At 40.5% G+C, this 16196-nt stretch overlaps 1 protein-coding gene across 1 annotated transcript in view; it reads left to right on the top strand.

Moving 5' to 3' along the window:
• The first annotated feature begins 734 nt into the window (after positions 1–734).
• Positions 735–16196, top strand: part of FLT4 (fms related receptor tyrosine kinase 4) — a 312818-nt gene continuing 297356 nt past the window's right edge. The window contains exon 1 of the mRNA XM_068278407.1: positions 735–1433. Within this exon, the coding sequence (XP_068134508.1) occupies positions 1376–1433 (58 nt within the window). The 5' untranslated portion in view covers positions 735–1375. The remainder of the gene's footprint in view (positions 1434–16196) is intronic.

Genomic DNA, 16196 nt, shown 5'->3' with positions numbered 1-16196 from the left:
GGGGTGCCTAACATCTGCCCATCAGAGAGGTGGGGGGGGTGCCTAACATCTGCCCATCAGAGAGGTGGTGGGGGGGCCTAACATCTGCCCATCAGAGAGGTGGGGGGGGTGCCTAACATCTGCCCATCAGAGAGGTGGGGGGGGGTGCCTAACATCTGCCCATCAGAGAGGTGGGGGGGTGCCTAACATCTGCCCATCAGAGAGGTGGGGGGGTGCCTAACATCTGCCCATCAGAGAGGTGGGGGGGGGGGGTGCCTAACATCTGCCCATCAGAGAGGTGGGGGGGGGGGTGCCTAACATCTGCCCATCAGAGAGGTGGGGGGGGGTGCCTAACATCTGCCCATCAGAGAGGCGGGGGGGGGGGGTGCCTAACATCTGCCCATCAGAGAGGCGGGGGGGGGGGGGTGCCTAACATCTGCCCATCAGAGAGGTGGGGGGGGTGCCTAACATCTGCCCATCTGGGGGGCTCATAAACCAGCATACAGCAAGCCATGCAGATTCAGCCAATAATAAATACATTCACACAGGAACCTCCATCCTCCCCACCCCCTTATCCCTCCTGTGCAAAAGTGCTGGACTTTAAAAGTTTTCTTTTTTTTTTTTTTCCTGGCAGCTCGGTGGAAATAGAAGGGAGAGCTCGGTCTAATAACACACATAGGAAAAGGAAACAGTTGTATAATGCATCCTCATCCCTGTGCTCACACAAAGACACACACACAAAGTTTCCTCTCCACTCTGAGGGATTCCTAACATCCAGCACATCCCAGATCCAGGGATCGCAGCTCCGGGGAGGGAGCTTTCTACATTCCTTCTTCCAAGCTTTCTCCCACCTGCGTCTGAGATCCACCAACCAAGCCGAAGGTGGTCGCTGCGGTGAGACGTGGACAATACGAAGGACGATCTTCCCATCCCGGTGACTTTTCTGCTATTCTTTGGCCAAGGTGGTCACTGAGGTGGAACGCGGGCAGGACGTGGGACAATCTTCCCGGTGACTCCTGCTTTTTTTTTTGGCCCAAGGTGGTCGCATCCGTAGGACGTGGACAGTACAAGGGACGATCTTCCGCATCCTGGTAATTTTTCTATTTTTTGGCCAAGGTGGTGATCGCTGCGGTGGGATGTGGACAGTACGAGGGATGATCTTCCTATTCTGGTGACTTCCCTGCTGTTTTTTGGCTGAGGTGGTCTCTGCGGTGGGACGCGGACAGTACGAGGGACGATCTTCTGCATCTTGGTGTCTTTCCTGCTATTTTTTGGTACATCGTTGCGTATTCTATCATTTTTTTTTCTTTTATCTTTTAACCTGGGAATAAATTTATTCAAGAATTTTTTTTTCCTGGTGGCGATACGGAAATCTCTACGGAGGGGATCGCTGGAAATGAAGAGAGTCCTCTGCGTGCTTTTCGGCGTATGGCTGGCTGCTGTTGACAGGACAGGTAGGCGTTCTTCTGGTCTCTTTAAATGTGTGTCGGCGATTTGTGGACGATTCGTAAAGCTTGTTTGTTGCGTTGTCCTGATGTGTAAATGACAGTCGGCGATCCCAGTATGGCTGATTCCGGTGCTGTGAATCTTGTCTGGGACTGGTAATGATCGCTTGCTGAATAATATATTCTGTCTGTCGCTGAGGTTTCAATCTCTAGGAAATCGCTGATATCCACCAAAAGTTCAGTTCCACAAGAGTCTCTGAATCGCTGAGCTGCAGGAGATTAACCCCTTTCTGGAATTAGCAATGGATTGATCTCCAGGCATCGTTTAGATGGATTACTGAAGGAAAATCGTCAGGATCTCAAGTGCAGTGTGTGAGCCACTTGTCGACTGACCACACTGTTTTTGGTTGATCAATAAAGACGATTGCTTAACCCCTCAATGGAAAAACGAGTAATGTCTGAGCACCTTAAGGGTGACCGCTCACCGTCTGATCACTTTGATCAAATATATCTGAAATTGACCAGTTCTGAACAGCTGTGACCAGTATCGGGAGAAACTCTCTTCCATTGAGTGGTTTGACTGAAATTAGAAGTCGCAAACTTCTTCTGAGTTTTCTCCTAGGAGTTAATTTTCAACTTCTTTTTAAAATAACTTTTCAGCAGTTTGCAATTGAAAAAGTACCAAAAAGTAGATGACAAAAGTACCATCAAAATTATTCTGAGTATTTTCTTGCTTGCTGGTGGTTTAAAAAGCATTTTATGACAAATTGTAAAATATTTAACCTAGGAGAAAACTGAGGAGAATAAGTAACTTGCATATGGACCGTAGTGTGGTAAGGTGCCCATACTCTATTCTCCACCGCACGATTGACTTTATTGGTCGATCATCAACAATGTGGTTGATTGCAAGTGGCCCACACACCTCACACGAGATCCTGGCGATTCTCCTTCACTGATCGAGCTAAACGATGTTTTGCCTCCACACTCTGACACCAAACATCAATTCTGTGTTGATCGAAGTTATGTGGACAGAAGCTGATTCCTTTATGACTGATATTTTACATTCTGCTTGATCAAGTAAATGTCGATGTGGGCGGATATCAGCCAATACTGATTGATCGAGCAGAATGGAACATAAATGAGTCTCCTCCAATATGATAAAGTGGAATGGTGGATGGAGTAATGTATGAGCACCTTTACTCGATACTTTGCAATCAACATTGTGATTGGGAGGTACAGATAGTCAGATCAGGTAGTCATTGCACTGTGTGTGGTCAGCTTTCGGAATTCAGTCTCACGTGTTCTTGACTCCAGGGGGGCCGGCACTGTGTGGACACTTCATGCACTGTGTGCTCAGCAGTGTCGGTCTAGTTCCAACCGCGCTTCAGTATTCTTAAAACATTGACTTACAAAATTTTTGCAAAACAATTTGAAATGATTGTTTGAATATTTTATCTTGATTGATGCTATTTGATTAGATCCGGAGCTCGCCCTACAGGGGCTGATAAAGGTCCGACAAGGGAAAGTGATTGATCGGGTATTAGTGATTGATCGGGTATTAGTGATTGAGGTGGCACCTTGCCTTATTTAATTTTCATCGGAAATCTGATTGAGAATTGATTAAACCACTATTTCTGCTAGCATTGTACAAAGCTGCGCAGATGTTGATCCGCCGCTGCTCCTGTACTCAATAAACGTTTACCTCTTCACCCAATCGCGTTCAATCAAAAGACTGTGCAAAATGGATCTGCGTTTTATCGATCAGATATGTCTGCATCAGCAAATCCCCAACTGATTCAAAGTGGACAAACAGACCTGAGTATGGTCATTTTCCTTACAGTTAAGTGCTCAGACTCGATCATAAACTATTATCCTTTACTGGTCGTTTTTTTAATGTGGCAATTAAGTTTTGCATAGATGCAATCGTTTTACCATCCTGAAAGTACCACGGAATGGTCGCAATTGAAACGTGCGTGGCCAGCATGGGACTAGGGGGGTGATTCACAAACCTTACTTATTTTTCACTTTTATGCTCGGTACACACCATACAATTTTCTGGCAATTTTACCTGCCAGATCGATTATTTCCAACATGTCAGATCTGAATTTTGATTCTCTGATAGGTTTTTAATCGTTTTTTCGATCGATTTTCATAGAACTGAATGAAATTCGATAGGAAAAAACGGATATGAAACACTATTGGCAAAAATTTAAAAAATCAATTGAAATTCAGATCGGACATGTTGGAAATAATCAATCTGGCAAGTAAATCTGTCAGAAAATTGTATGGTGTGTACCTAGCATAATAACTGTGAAGAAAGCGAATGCAAGAAATACACAGATAACGAGATACAAGTCAGGTAAGGAGAGATAAATCATGAATACAGTTAGCAAAGGAGAGCTATGGTGGGTTTTTTCGTTGGTGGGGTTTTTTTTGTTTGTTTTTGTCTTTTGCGATGTTCCAGTTTTGCTATGAATATGTATATCTGCTTTTTGAAACTTGAATAAAAAGACAACGCATTAAAAAAAAGTTTGATAAGGAGAGATAAATCATGAGTAAAGTTAGATAAGGAGAGATAAATCCTGAGTAAAGTTAGATAAGGAGAGAAAAAGCATGAGTAAAGTTAGAAAGGAGAGGTAAATCATGAGTAAAGTTAGAAAGGAGAGATAAATCATGAGTAAAGTTAGCTAAGGAGAGGTAAATCATGAGTAAAGTTAGATAAGGAGAGCTAAACCATGAGTAAAGTTAGATAAGGAGAGATAAATCATGAGTAAAGTTAGATAAGGAGAGCTAAACCATGAGTAAAGTTAGATAAGGAGAGATAAATCATGAGTAAAGTTAGATAAGGAGAGCTAAACCATGAGTAAAGTTAGATAAGGAGAGATAAATCCTGAGTAAAGTTAGATAAGGAGAGATAAATCATGAGTAAAGTTAGATAAGGAGAGCTAAACCATGAGTAAAGTTAGATAAGGAGAGCTAAACCATGAGTAAAGTTAGATAAGGAGAGATAAATCCTGAGTAAAGTTAGATAAGGAGAGAAAAATCATGAGTAAAGTTAGAAAGTAGAGGTAAATCATGAGTAAAGTTAGAAAGGAGAGATAAATCATGAGTAAAGTTAGAAAAGGAGATATAAATCATGAGTAAAATTAGAAAAGGAGAGATAAATCATGAGTAAAGTTAGCTAAGGAGAGATAAATCATGAGTAAAGTTAGCTAAGGAGAGATAAATCATGAGTAAAGTTAGCTAAGGAGAGATAAATCATGAGTAAAGTTAGCTAAGGAGAGATAAGTTATGAGTAAAGTTAGATAAGGAGAGATAAGTTATGAGTAAAGTTAGATAAGGAGAGAGAAATCATGAGTAGTTAGATAAGGAGAGATAAATCATGAGTAAAGTTAGTTAAGGAGAGATAAATCATGAGTAAAGTTAGCTAAGGAGAGATAAATCATGAGTAAAAATAGCTAAGGAGAGATAAATCATGAGTAAAGTTAGCTAAGGAGAGATAAGTTATGAGTAAAGTTAGATAAGGAGAGATAAGTTATGAGTAAAGTTAGATAAGGAGAGCTAAACCATGAGTAAAGTTAGATAAGGAGAGATAAATCCTGAGTAAAGTTAGATAAGGAGAGATAAATCCTGAGTAAAGTTAGATAAGGAGAGCTAAACCATGAGTAAAGTTAGATAAGGATAGATAAATCATGAGTAAAGTTAGAAAAGGAGAGATAAATCATGAGTAAAGTTAGAAAAGGAGAGATAAATCATGCGTAAAGTTAGCTAAGGAGAGATAAATCATGAGTAAAGTTAGTTAAGGAGAGATAAATCATGAGTAAAGTTAGATAAGGAGAGATAAATCATGAGTAAAGTTAGATAAGGAGAGATAAATCATGAGTAAAGTTAGATAAGGAGAGATAAATCATGAGTAAAGTTAGATAAGGAGAGATAAATCATGAGTAAAGTTAGATAAGGAGAGATAAATCATGAGTAAAGTTAGATAAGGAGAGATAAATCATGAGTAAAGTCAGTTAAGGAGAGATAAATCATGAGTAGTTAGAGAAGGAGAGATAAATCCTGAGTAAAGTTAGTTAAGGAGAGATAAATCATGAGTAGTTAGAGGAAAGATAAATCATGAGTAGTTAGAGAAGGAGAGATAAATCCTGAGTAAAGTTAGATAAGGAGAGATAAATCATGAGTAAAGTTAGATAAGGAGAGATAAATCATGAGTAAAGTTAGATAAGGAGAGATAAATCATGAGTAAAGTTAGATAAGGAGAGATAAATCATGAGTAAAGTTAGATAAGGAAAGATAAATCATGAGTAAAGTCAGTTAAGGAGAGATAAATCATGAGTAGTTAGAGAAGGAGAGATAAATCCTGAGTAAAGTTAGTTAAGGAGAGATAAATCATGAGTAAAGTTAGATAAGGAGAGATAAATCGAAACTTCTCATAGATACATATTATATAACTGTTCATATCTTTTTTCTGTTCTCTTCTTTACCTATTTCTTTTGGTAATGGTAAACCTGATAAGCGATTCTAGGTTTTGTTCTTTTTACCTACTGCTTTACCACTGGGTACCACTTGCTGTTATAATTGATGATGGGTAATATACTGACGGAGGTCCGTACGGGACCATTTGTTCCCGCCAGTTATTATTTGTTGCTGTGTACCATGCTGTCTACCCATAGGGTTCAGTAAATGGCAGATAAGGGTATACCTGGTACTTAGAAAGATACTTTAGCTACTGTTAAAGGCTTTTATAAGAAGAACTTATGCAAATATATGTTATGTATGCTATCTTTCAATAAAAAATTTTATGATGAAAAAAAGGAGAGATAAATCATGAGTAAAGTTAGATAAGGAGAGATAAATCATGAGTAAAGTTAGATAAGGAGAGAGAAATCATGAATAGTTAGATAAGGAGAGATAAATCATGAGTAAAGTTAGTTAAGGAGAGATAAATCATGAGTAAAGTTAGCTAAGGAGAGATAAATCATGAGTAAAGTTAGATAAGGAGAGATAAATCATGAGTAAAGTTAGTTAAGGAGAGATAAATCATGAGTAAAGTTAGCTAAGGAGAGATAAATCATGAGTAAAGTTAGATAAGGAGAGATAAATCATGAGTAAAGTTAGATAAGGAGAGATAAATCACGAGTAAAGTTAGATAAGGGGAGATAAATCATGAGTAAAGTTAGATAAGGAGAGATAAGTTATGAGTAAAGTTAGATAAGGAGAGATAAATCATGAGTAAAGTTAGATAAGGAGAGATAAGTTATGAGTAAAGTTAGATAAGGAGAGATAAGGCATGAATAAAGTTAGATAAGGAGAGATAAGTTATGAGTAAAGTTAGATAAGGAGAGATATGGCATGAGTAAAGTTAGCTAAGGAGAGATAAGTTATGAGTAAAGTTAGATAAGGAGAGATAAGTTATGAGTAAAGCTAGATAAGGAGAGATAAGTTATGAGTAAAGTTAGATAAGGAGAGATAAATCATGAGTAGTTAGATAAGGAGAGATAAATCATGAGTAAAGTTAGCTAAGGAGAGATAAATCATGAGTAAAAATAGCTAAGGAGAGATAAATCATGAGTAAAGTTAGCTAAGGAGAGATAAGTTATGAGTAAAGTTAGATAAGGAGAGATAAGTTATGAGTAAAGTTAGATAAGGAGAGCTAAACCATGAGTAAAGTTAGATAAGGAGAGATAAATCCTGAGTAAAGTTAGATAAGGAGAGATAAATCCTGAGTAAAGTTAGATAAGGAGAGCTAAACCATGAGTAAAGTTAGATAAGGATAGATAAATCATGAGTAAAGTTAGAAAAGGAGAGATAAATCATGAGTAAAGTTAGAAAAGGAGAGATAAATCATGCGTAAAGTTAGCTAAGGAGAGATAAATCATGAGTAAAGTTAGTTAAGGAGAGATAAATCATGAGTAAAGTTAGATAAGGAGAGATAAATCATGAGTAAAGTTAGATAAGGAGAGCTAAATCATGAGTAAAGTTAGATAAGGAGAGATAAATCATGAGTAAAGTCAGTTAAGGAGAGATAAATCATGAGTAAAGTTAGATAAGGAGAGATAAATCATGAGTAGTTAGATAAGGAGAGATAAATCATGAGTAAAGTTAGATAAGGAGAGATAAGGCATGAGTAAAGTTAAGTAAGGAGAGATAAATCATGAGTAAAGTTAGATAAGGAGAGATAAATCATGAGTAAAGTTAGATAAGGAGAGATAAATCATGAGTAGTTAGATACGGAGAGATAAATCATGAGTAAAGTTAGTTAAGGAGAGAAAAATCATGAGTAAAGTTAGATAAGGAGAGATAAATCATGAGTAAAGTTAGATAAGGAGAGATAAATCATGAGTAAAGTTAGATAAGGAGAAATAAATCATGAGTAAAGTCAGTTAAGGAGAGATAAATCATGAGTAGTTAGAGAAGGAGAGATAAATCCTGAGTAAAGTTGGTTAAGGAGAGATAAATCATGAGTAAAGTTAGTTAAGGAGAGATAAATCATGAGTAGTTAGAGGAAAGATAAATCATGAGTAGTTAGAGAAGGAGAGATAAATCCTGAGTAAAGTTAGTTAAGGAGAGATAAATCATGAGTAAAGTTAGATAAGGAGAGATAAATCAAAACTTCTCATAGATACATATTATATAACTGTTCATATCTTTTTTCTGTTCTCTTCTTTACCTATTTCTTTTGGTAATGGTAAACCTGATAAGCGATTCTAGGTTTTGTTCTTTTTACCTACTGCTTTACCACTGGGTACCACTTGCTGTTATAATTGATGATGGGTAATATACTGACGGAGGTCCGTACGGGACTATTTGTTCCCGCCAGTTATTATTTGTTGCTGTGTACCATGCTGTCTACCCATAGGGTTCAGTAAATGGCAGACAAGGGTATACCTGGTACTTAGAAAGATACTTTAGCTACTGTTAAAGGCTTTTATAAGAAGAACTTATGCAAATATATGTTATGTATGCTATCTTTCAATAAAAAAATTTATGATGAAAAAAAGGAGAGATAAATCATGAGTAAAGTTAGATAAGGAGAGATAAATCATGAGTAAAGTTAGATAAGGAGAGATAAATCATGAGTAAAGTTAGATAAGGAGAGATAAATCATGAGTAAAGTTAGATAAGGAGAGATAAATCATGAGTAAAGTTAGATAAGGAGAGATAAATCATGAGTAAAGTTAGATAAGGAGAGATAAATCATGAGTAAAGTTAGATAAATCATTGATTAAGTCAGTTAAGGAGACTGAGATAACTCAACATAAAACGTTGTGAATGCGCCCCTGAACTCATGCGAACATTATTTAATTAACATTTTAATTATTATTAGTTTATGTGAATAAATTGCCCACGTTCTGCAGTCAGGGGACACTCGCTACTAATAAATGAAAGCATGTATATAATATAACAGGCAGGGAGGGGCTTTGCTAGAAACCAATATTGCTGTTTCCTCTTATTGTCAGCATTGAATCTTCATAACATTGGATAGTTCACTAAGTAGCTAGTAGCAATTCCAGGCTTAGGGGAAGTAAAAGACATTTAAAAGTACACAAATAGCCCACTATAAAGCAGAGGCATTGTTGTAATGTTGTTGTGAATCAGATAAGTAGAGTACACATATAGCTGATTTGTCCCACAGATATTTACAGAATAGGATCTGATACAGGAGAATTCTCCTTTCTTTAGGGAATAGTTCTCCACACCTGGAGATCCCTGTAGAGGAACGGCGCCTGTTTCAATATTGAAATGTTTTATACATAAATGTTTTTGAGCCAAGACGTTCACAAATCTCGATGCGTTTCGTGAAACATCTATACAGTACTGATCACTTCTTCAGGAGAGAATCCCGGAATGGTGTGAGTAAAGCAGGTTTCAGCATAGCTCTGGGTTCCCATGGGGTTCAAATTATGACTGACATATCGGAAACTGATAGTCCAAGGCATTAAATGAGGTACCCTTACTGCCATGTCCACAAGTCTGGCAGAGTAGCTTAGCTGGATTTGTCAATGTGTGTTCACCGATCCAACTAAGCTACTCTGCCAAACTTGTGGAGGAGGGGCGATGATGAAGCACATGATGGTACATGTCACAGTAAGGAGGGGCCCAATGCGTTCAACCATCTTCATACTGGATTTTTCAAGGACATCTGAACTAAAAGGGATATGGACGTCGCCATGCTTATTTTCTTTTAAACAATGCAGATTGCCTGGCTTACCTTCTGATCCCCTGCCTCTAATACTTTTAGCCATAACCCCTGAACAAGCATGGAGCTGCATGCTTGCTTCTGGTGTGATTCAGACACTACTGCAGCCAAACAGAGCAGCAGGGCTGTTAGGCAACTGGTATTGTTTAACTGGAAATAAATATGGTAGCCTCCACATTTTTCTCCCTACAATTGTCCTTTACCTGAGTGTACCTCAGTGCACCTCAGAATTTATACTTACCTAGGACTTCCCCCAGCCCCCTTCAGGATGTTTGCTCCCTTGCTGTCCTCCCAGGCCACCTGGATCTTCCACTAGCTGCCACGGTAATTCTTACAGCTAGGGCCAGACTACACATGCGCAGTCTTTCTGGGCGCTCTCACACATCGTGCTCCTGTCACCTGCAGCGTTCTGCACCGGCAATGGGAGCATGAAGTAGGCGAGCGCACACGGCCGGGCCGCGCATGTGCAGTATGCCCCAACTAGAGGAACTACTGGGGCAGCTAGTGGAGGATCTAGGAGGCGGAGATGGCTGGCAAGGTACTGATCAGCCTGAAGGGGGCTGGAGGAAGCACCAGGTATTTATACATTTTTGTATGCCCCCATCTCAGGTTTCCTTTAAAGTAAACCAGTACTGGTTGAGGAACAAAGAGTTACCTAGGTAATAGCAGTAGAGTATTGTACCGAGTTAGCCATCAGTAAAAGCAAGACGTTTTGAGTCAGGATGATCCTATCCTAGCCTAGATGATACCAAGTCAGCCAATAAATGGCATCATCCTCATTCAAAACGTCTTGCTTCTACCTAGGTAAAGTTAAGGCTGAGGATAGTCCCGAGGCTTCTGTGTCCTCGAGACCGCTGCTGCTGGCCAGGTTACCCTGACAGTTTGTCATTCATAAATGATTGCGATTTTTCTGCGCCTGCGTGAATACTCATGAGCATGTGGCTTCAGGTTACTGCTGCAGGCGCAGTATGGCCACGCTTGTACACGAAGGGGAGCGCGGTCACAAGAACATGTCCGACAAGCTCCAGTGGTAAATGTTCAGAGGGTCCAAATGTGGGAATGGTGGGGTTGGGCACAGGAAGCCTCTGGACTCACCAGAAGCTTCCCTCTGTCGAGGTGAGTATGTAACTTTATGTTCCCTGCCAGTTCAAGTTCATTTAATGCTTTATAAGTGAAGTATGGTCCAGTCGTGGAGAAGAAATACAGACATCAAACCATTAAACGTTGTTTCCTGTAATACCTTTAATAACTGACTGTGCATCGTTTGCTGCAAGCTTTCAAAACGTTAAGCCTCTTCTTCAGGCATGTTCTGATCCAGTTCTGTATCATGCCTGAAGAAGAAACGTTTCGAAAGCATGCAGCAATCGATGCACAGTTGGTCATTAAAGGTATTACAGGATATAACGTTTGTTGGTTTGATGGCTGCGAAAATGACTTAAATTAAAAATACATGTCTATTAGTTTTTCATTTGTTCTGGAGTAAAATGCACTATAAATTTCTTTTTTCATGTAGCTGTCACTTACAGTAGCTAGTAAAAACGTGATGGAATTGAAAGATTTTGGACTAGTCCATCTCTGCGTGGGAGATTTGCAGTGTCTTCTTAAAGGAAAACTACCAATACACAAGTGTTGTAAAATGACAATGTACAAATGATGTCTAAGTAGCTGTGTAAACATTTTCCTACTTTTCATGTTAAATATCAGAGGCAAAAGCTGTAATTCATTGTGTGTAGATTTTAGCTACGTTTGGAATGTCTCATTTGCAGAGGTGAGAATCTCTGCAGTCTGACATGCCAAGAACAGTGTAATATTGAAGCAGATTATATGAAAACAGGTATCAGGTTTCACACACTACAGTATTACAAATGTTTATGTTGCACATAAGATACATTTCCTCTGCTCTCTGTGAGAGAAAGCTCTGCCTGTCTCTGACTGAGCTCTCTGCGCACACAGGGTTAACAGATACACTGTGAGGGAATTTCCCCCCTCCTCTCATGGCTGAGTCTGCCGTCAGAATCTCAGCAGACTGCCGTCGAAAAAATGTGAAAGGAATTAGATAACAGTAATCAAATAGATAAGCAGTGAAATGTATGCCAATACTTAGCAGCACTTCCCAAACATTTCCTATCTCAATTGAAAAAACACATGTTAATCAATACAGTCCCTTTAATTCTTTTCAAAACGACTCCCCGGAAAGGACTTTTACAACAGTGCTGGTAAGCCAGACTCCTCCTGTGTGCACCATTCTGGCAGTTGGATTGTGCCACTGCCACCCAGGGAGTGCTTTTGAATATAAAGGAATTCCTGAAAATTCTCTGTGGGAAGACAGGCTAGTCCAAAACCTGTCAGATCTGTCACATTTCTACTGCCTCCTGTAAGTGACAGCAACATAGGAAAAAATAAATAATTGTTAGTACATTTTACTTTGTAATAAACGTACAACTAATATACACGTGTTTTAAATTTTACTAATTTTGGTGATAGTGGTCCAGTAAAGAAAGATTATTAGTAACAGCAAGGATCAGCTTTAATACATATATGTCCCCATTTTAATACATGCCTATTAGCAGCGTGCAGCCTATCTATCCGTGTTCTGGAAACAGAAATTATTAACGTGCAGCACAAGCAAACCATATGTCAGCTGTTACACCCAAAATGTAAACAAGGCGAAATCTTGACCGCAGCGGACCCCTCTTTCCAAACGCCCATAAACATCGTGCAACATCTGCTGCGATAGGGAACGGCGTACATAGGATACCCAGCCCAGCTAATCACCAGGAATCATTTAATGTTTTATAAGCGCTACGCCGCAACGCAAACTCTTAATTAAACACTGCGGCTGCTTAACCCTTAACGTATCAGCCAAGATAACATTCCAAGGACAGCGCTTGTCTGTTGATCTAGTGATATACGGTTAATAATCCTATGCTGTATCCTAGAAATGACATATATGTATACATAGCTTTATGGCTGCAAGCCAGCCCAGCTGTCACACATGCTTTGTCTCCTTCAAAGGCTGGCGGAGTAATATCAAACTATGTCAAGCCTTAATGGGACTGTTTAGTATTCCTGGGCTGTCATCGCAGGTCCTGGCATATGGAATTATTTATTAAGACAGAACATAGAGAAAGACGCTGTCCGCACGACAGTAACGCAGAGCAGCCAATCAGAACGCAGCTTTTTAGCACCTGCAGTTAATTATCAAGGAAGATGGCGATTGGCTGTAATCAAATAGCACACATTACTTTTTGTCTTTGGTTATGTCTTCCTTCCCATAGACTGGATTAAATCTATAGTTTATTTTTTTACTGCAGTGTCAAGTTTGCATCTTCCTGCGCTGACCATGGCATATAGGAATTCTTATTTATGTATTTAATATTAACAGAAACTATATATATCTTTGGGTGATGTCCAATGTTCAGAGATATCCTTTGTATGTGCTTTCATGTCTAATGGTGCCTGTCTATTAGTGATGGCCTTGTCTAGAAGAACTCATGAAGAAGCATGTGATTTGTTTGATCAGCTGATAGATTCGCAAAGCTCTGATTTGCTGTGATCACTTCCTGCTTTACACCCTAATCAAAACTAGAAAATCAGAGACTTACCAGTACATACTGTATCTATCATCTGACCACACTGATCACATGCTTCTCCATGACTTCTCCTAGACATGACCATCACTAGGAGACTTACATATATGTCACCTGACCAGACTGATCACATGCTTCTCCATGACTTCTCCTAGACATGACCATCACTAATGAGAGACTTACATATCTGTCACCTGACCAGACTGATCACATGCTTCTCCATGACTTCTCCTAGACACGCCCATCACTAGTCAGAGACTTACATATCTATCACCTGACCAGACTGATCACATGCTTCTCCATGACTTCTCCTAGACACGCCCATCACTAATCAGAGACTTACATATCTATCACCTGACCAGACTGATCACATGCTTCTCCATGGCTTCTCCTAGACATGACCATCACTAATCAGAGACTTACATGTCTATCACCTGACCACACTGATCACATGCTTCTCCAAGACTTCTCCAAGACATGGCCATCACTAATCAGAGACTTCCATATCTATCACCTGACCAGACTGATCACATGCTCCTCCATGGCTTCTCCTAGACACGCCCATCACTAATCAGAGACTTACATATCTATCCCCTGACTACACTGATCACATGCTTCTCCATGACTGCTCCTAGACACGACCGTCACTAATCAGAGACTTACATATTTATCACCTGACCACACTGATCACATGCTTCTCCAAGACTTCTCCAAGACATGACCATCACTAATCAGAGGCTTACATATCTATCACCTAACCAGACTGATCACATGCTCCTCCATGGCTTCTCCTAGCACAGGCGTCCGAGCCATTAGGCAGCTATAAATTTTCGCCTAAGGCGACAGGAAGAGGCAAGGGCGCTTCTGCACTGAGTAGTGAGAGAAGAAATGCCTCTCAGCTGACTCAGGTGTCAGTTTACACAGCAGCAGCGGGGCTGACTGGACTTCAGCTCAATGATTCAAAGAACCACAGTAATGAATGAGTCAGTGAGAGAAGGCACTCATCCTAGTCAGGGATCCGAGGAGTACAGCATCATCAGCTCCTGAGTCCAACTCCTGAGAATTCAGTCCCTCTCTCTCTGCTACTGCTAACTGCGTGGATGTAGAGACTGTGTAGCAGCCAGGCATTGACTTCCCCCCAGGCCGCCTTTCATTCAATGATTTAGGGTTGGTCCTGTGTCTGCTGTATTCAGGTTTGTTGATGTAAGGCAATGTAAAATACTAGGCTAGCTGATAAAAGTGCAATTAGAGGGCAGGCTAGCTGGTAAATATACACAGCATGATGTAGAACTCGTCTGGAGGGTCAGTGGGAAAAAATCTGTCTGGTCTCTCTCCATTGTTATAATGACTGCATGTGCAGATAAGGTCTTAAACAGGTTGAAAAGTTTTGACAGTCCCTAGACTCCAGGAGGGCTGCTTGCTGACTTGTGTAAGAGATTGGCAGGGACAGCAGTCCTATTACCAGCAACTAGTCTCTGTGTAATGTGGGACTGCAATACAGATAAACTGCTCCATCTCAGGCTATTCTCAGTCTCACTCCACTCCTCCTATCTCTGTATGTGTATAGTGTATGTCTACTGTGTGCTGTGTACAGTGTGCTCTGTGTGTGTGTGTGTGTGTGTGTGTGTATGTTGTGTGCAGTGTGTGTACTGTGTGTGTGTGTGTGTGTGTGTGTGTACTGTGTATAGTGTGTATGTTGTGTGCAGTGTGTGTACTGTGTGTGTGCGTGTCTAAAGTGTGTGTGTGTGTGTACTGTGTATAGTGTGTATGTTGTGTGCAGTGTGTGTACTGTGTGTGTGTATGTTGTGTGCAGTGTGTGTACTGTGTGTGTGTGTATAGTGTGTGTACTGTGCTGTGCATGTCTAGTGTGTGTGTGTGTGTGTGTGTGTGTGTGTGTGTACTGTGTATAGTGTGTATGTTGTGTGCAGTGTGTGTACTGTGTGTGTGTGTGTATGTTGTGTGCAGTGTGTGTACTGTGTGTGTGTGTGTGTGTGTGTGTGTATAGTGTGTGTACTGTGCTGTGCATGTCTAGTGTGTGTGTGTGTGTGTGTGTACTGTGTATAGTGTGTATGTTGTGTGCAGTGTGTGTACTGTGTGTGTCTGTGTGTGTGTGTGTACACTGTGTGTGTGTGTGTATAGTGTGTGTGTGTGTGTGTGTACTGTGTGTGGTGTGTGTGAGTGCATGCCGCAATAAGTATATTTTATGGTGAAACGCTCTGCTGCATAACAACTATTTTCTGGTGAACCCATGCCGCAATAAGTACATTTTCTGGTGAAACGCTGCTGCATTATGATTTTCGGGGGTCTTGGGGGTGGGGTTCACCATGAGGGGTGCGGGGTATGGGACTGGGGGCAATCACGGGGGGGGGGGGGGGGGGGGATGCCAACGGATTTCTCGCCTGGAGTGACAAAATGGCTAGAGACGCCCCTGTCTCCTAGACACGCCCATCACTAATCAGAGACTTACATATCTATCACCTGACCAGACTGATCACATGCCTCTCCATGACATCTCCTAGACACAACCATCACTAATCAGAGACTTACATGTCTATCACCTGACCACACTGATCACATGCTTCTCCATGACTTCTCCTAGACACCGCCATCACTATTCAGAGACTTACATATCTACTATCACCTGACCAGACTGATCACATGCTTCTCCATGACTTCTCCTAGACATGACCATCACTAATCAGAGATTTACATATATATCACCTGACCACACTGATCACATGCTTCTCCATGACTTCTCCTAGACATGACCATCACTAATCAGAGGCTTACATATCTATCACCTGACCACACTGATCACATGCTTCTCCATGACTTCTCCTAGACACAACCATCACTAATCAGAGACTTACATATCTATTACCTGACCAGACTGATCACATGCTTCTCCATGACTTCTCCTAGACACGACCATCACTAATCAGAGACTTACATATCTTTCACCTGACCAGACTGATCACA

The sequence above is a fragment of the Hyperolius riggenbachi genome, chromosome 3 (genome assembly GCF_040937935.1).
Source record: "Hyperolius riggenbachi isolate aHypRig1 chromosome 3, aHypRig1.pri, whole genome shotgun sequence".
NCBI lineage: Eukaryota > Metazoa > Chordata > Amphibia > Anura > Hyperoliidae > Hyperolius > Hyperolius riggenbachi.
The sequence above is the reverse complement of the archived record's forward strand: the minus strand, read 5'-3'. Positions and strand labels throughout refer to the sequence as shown.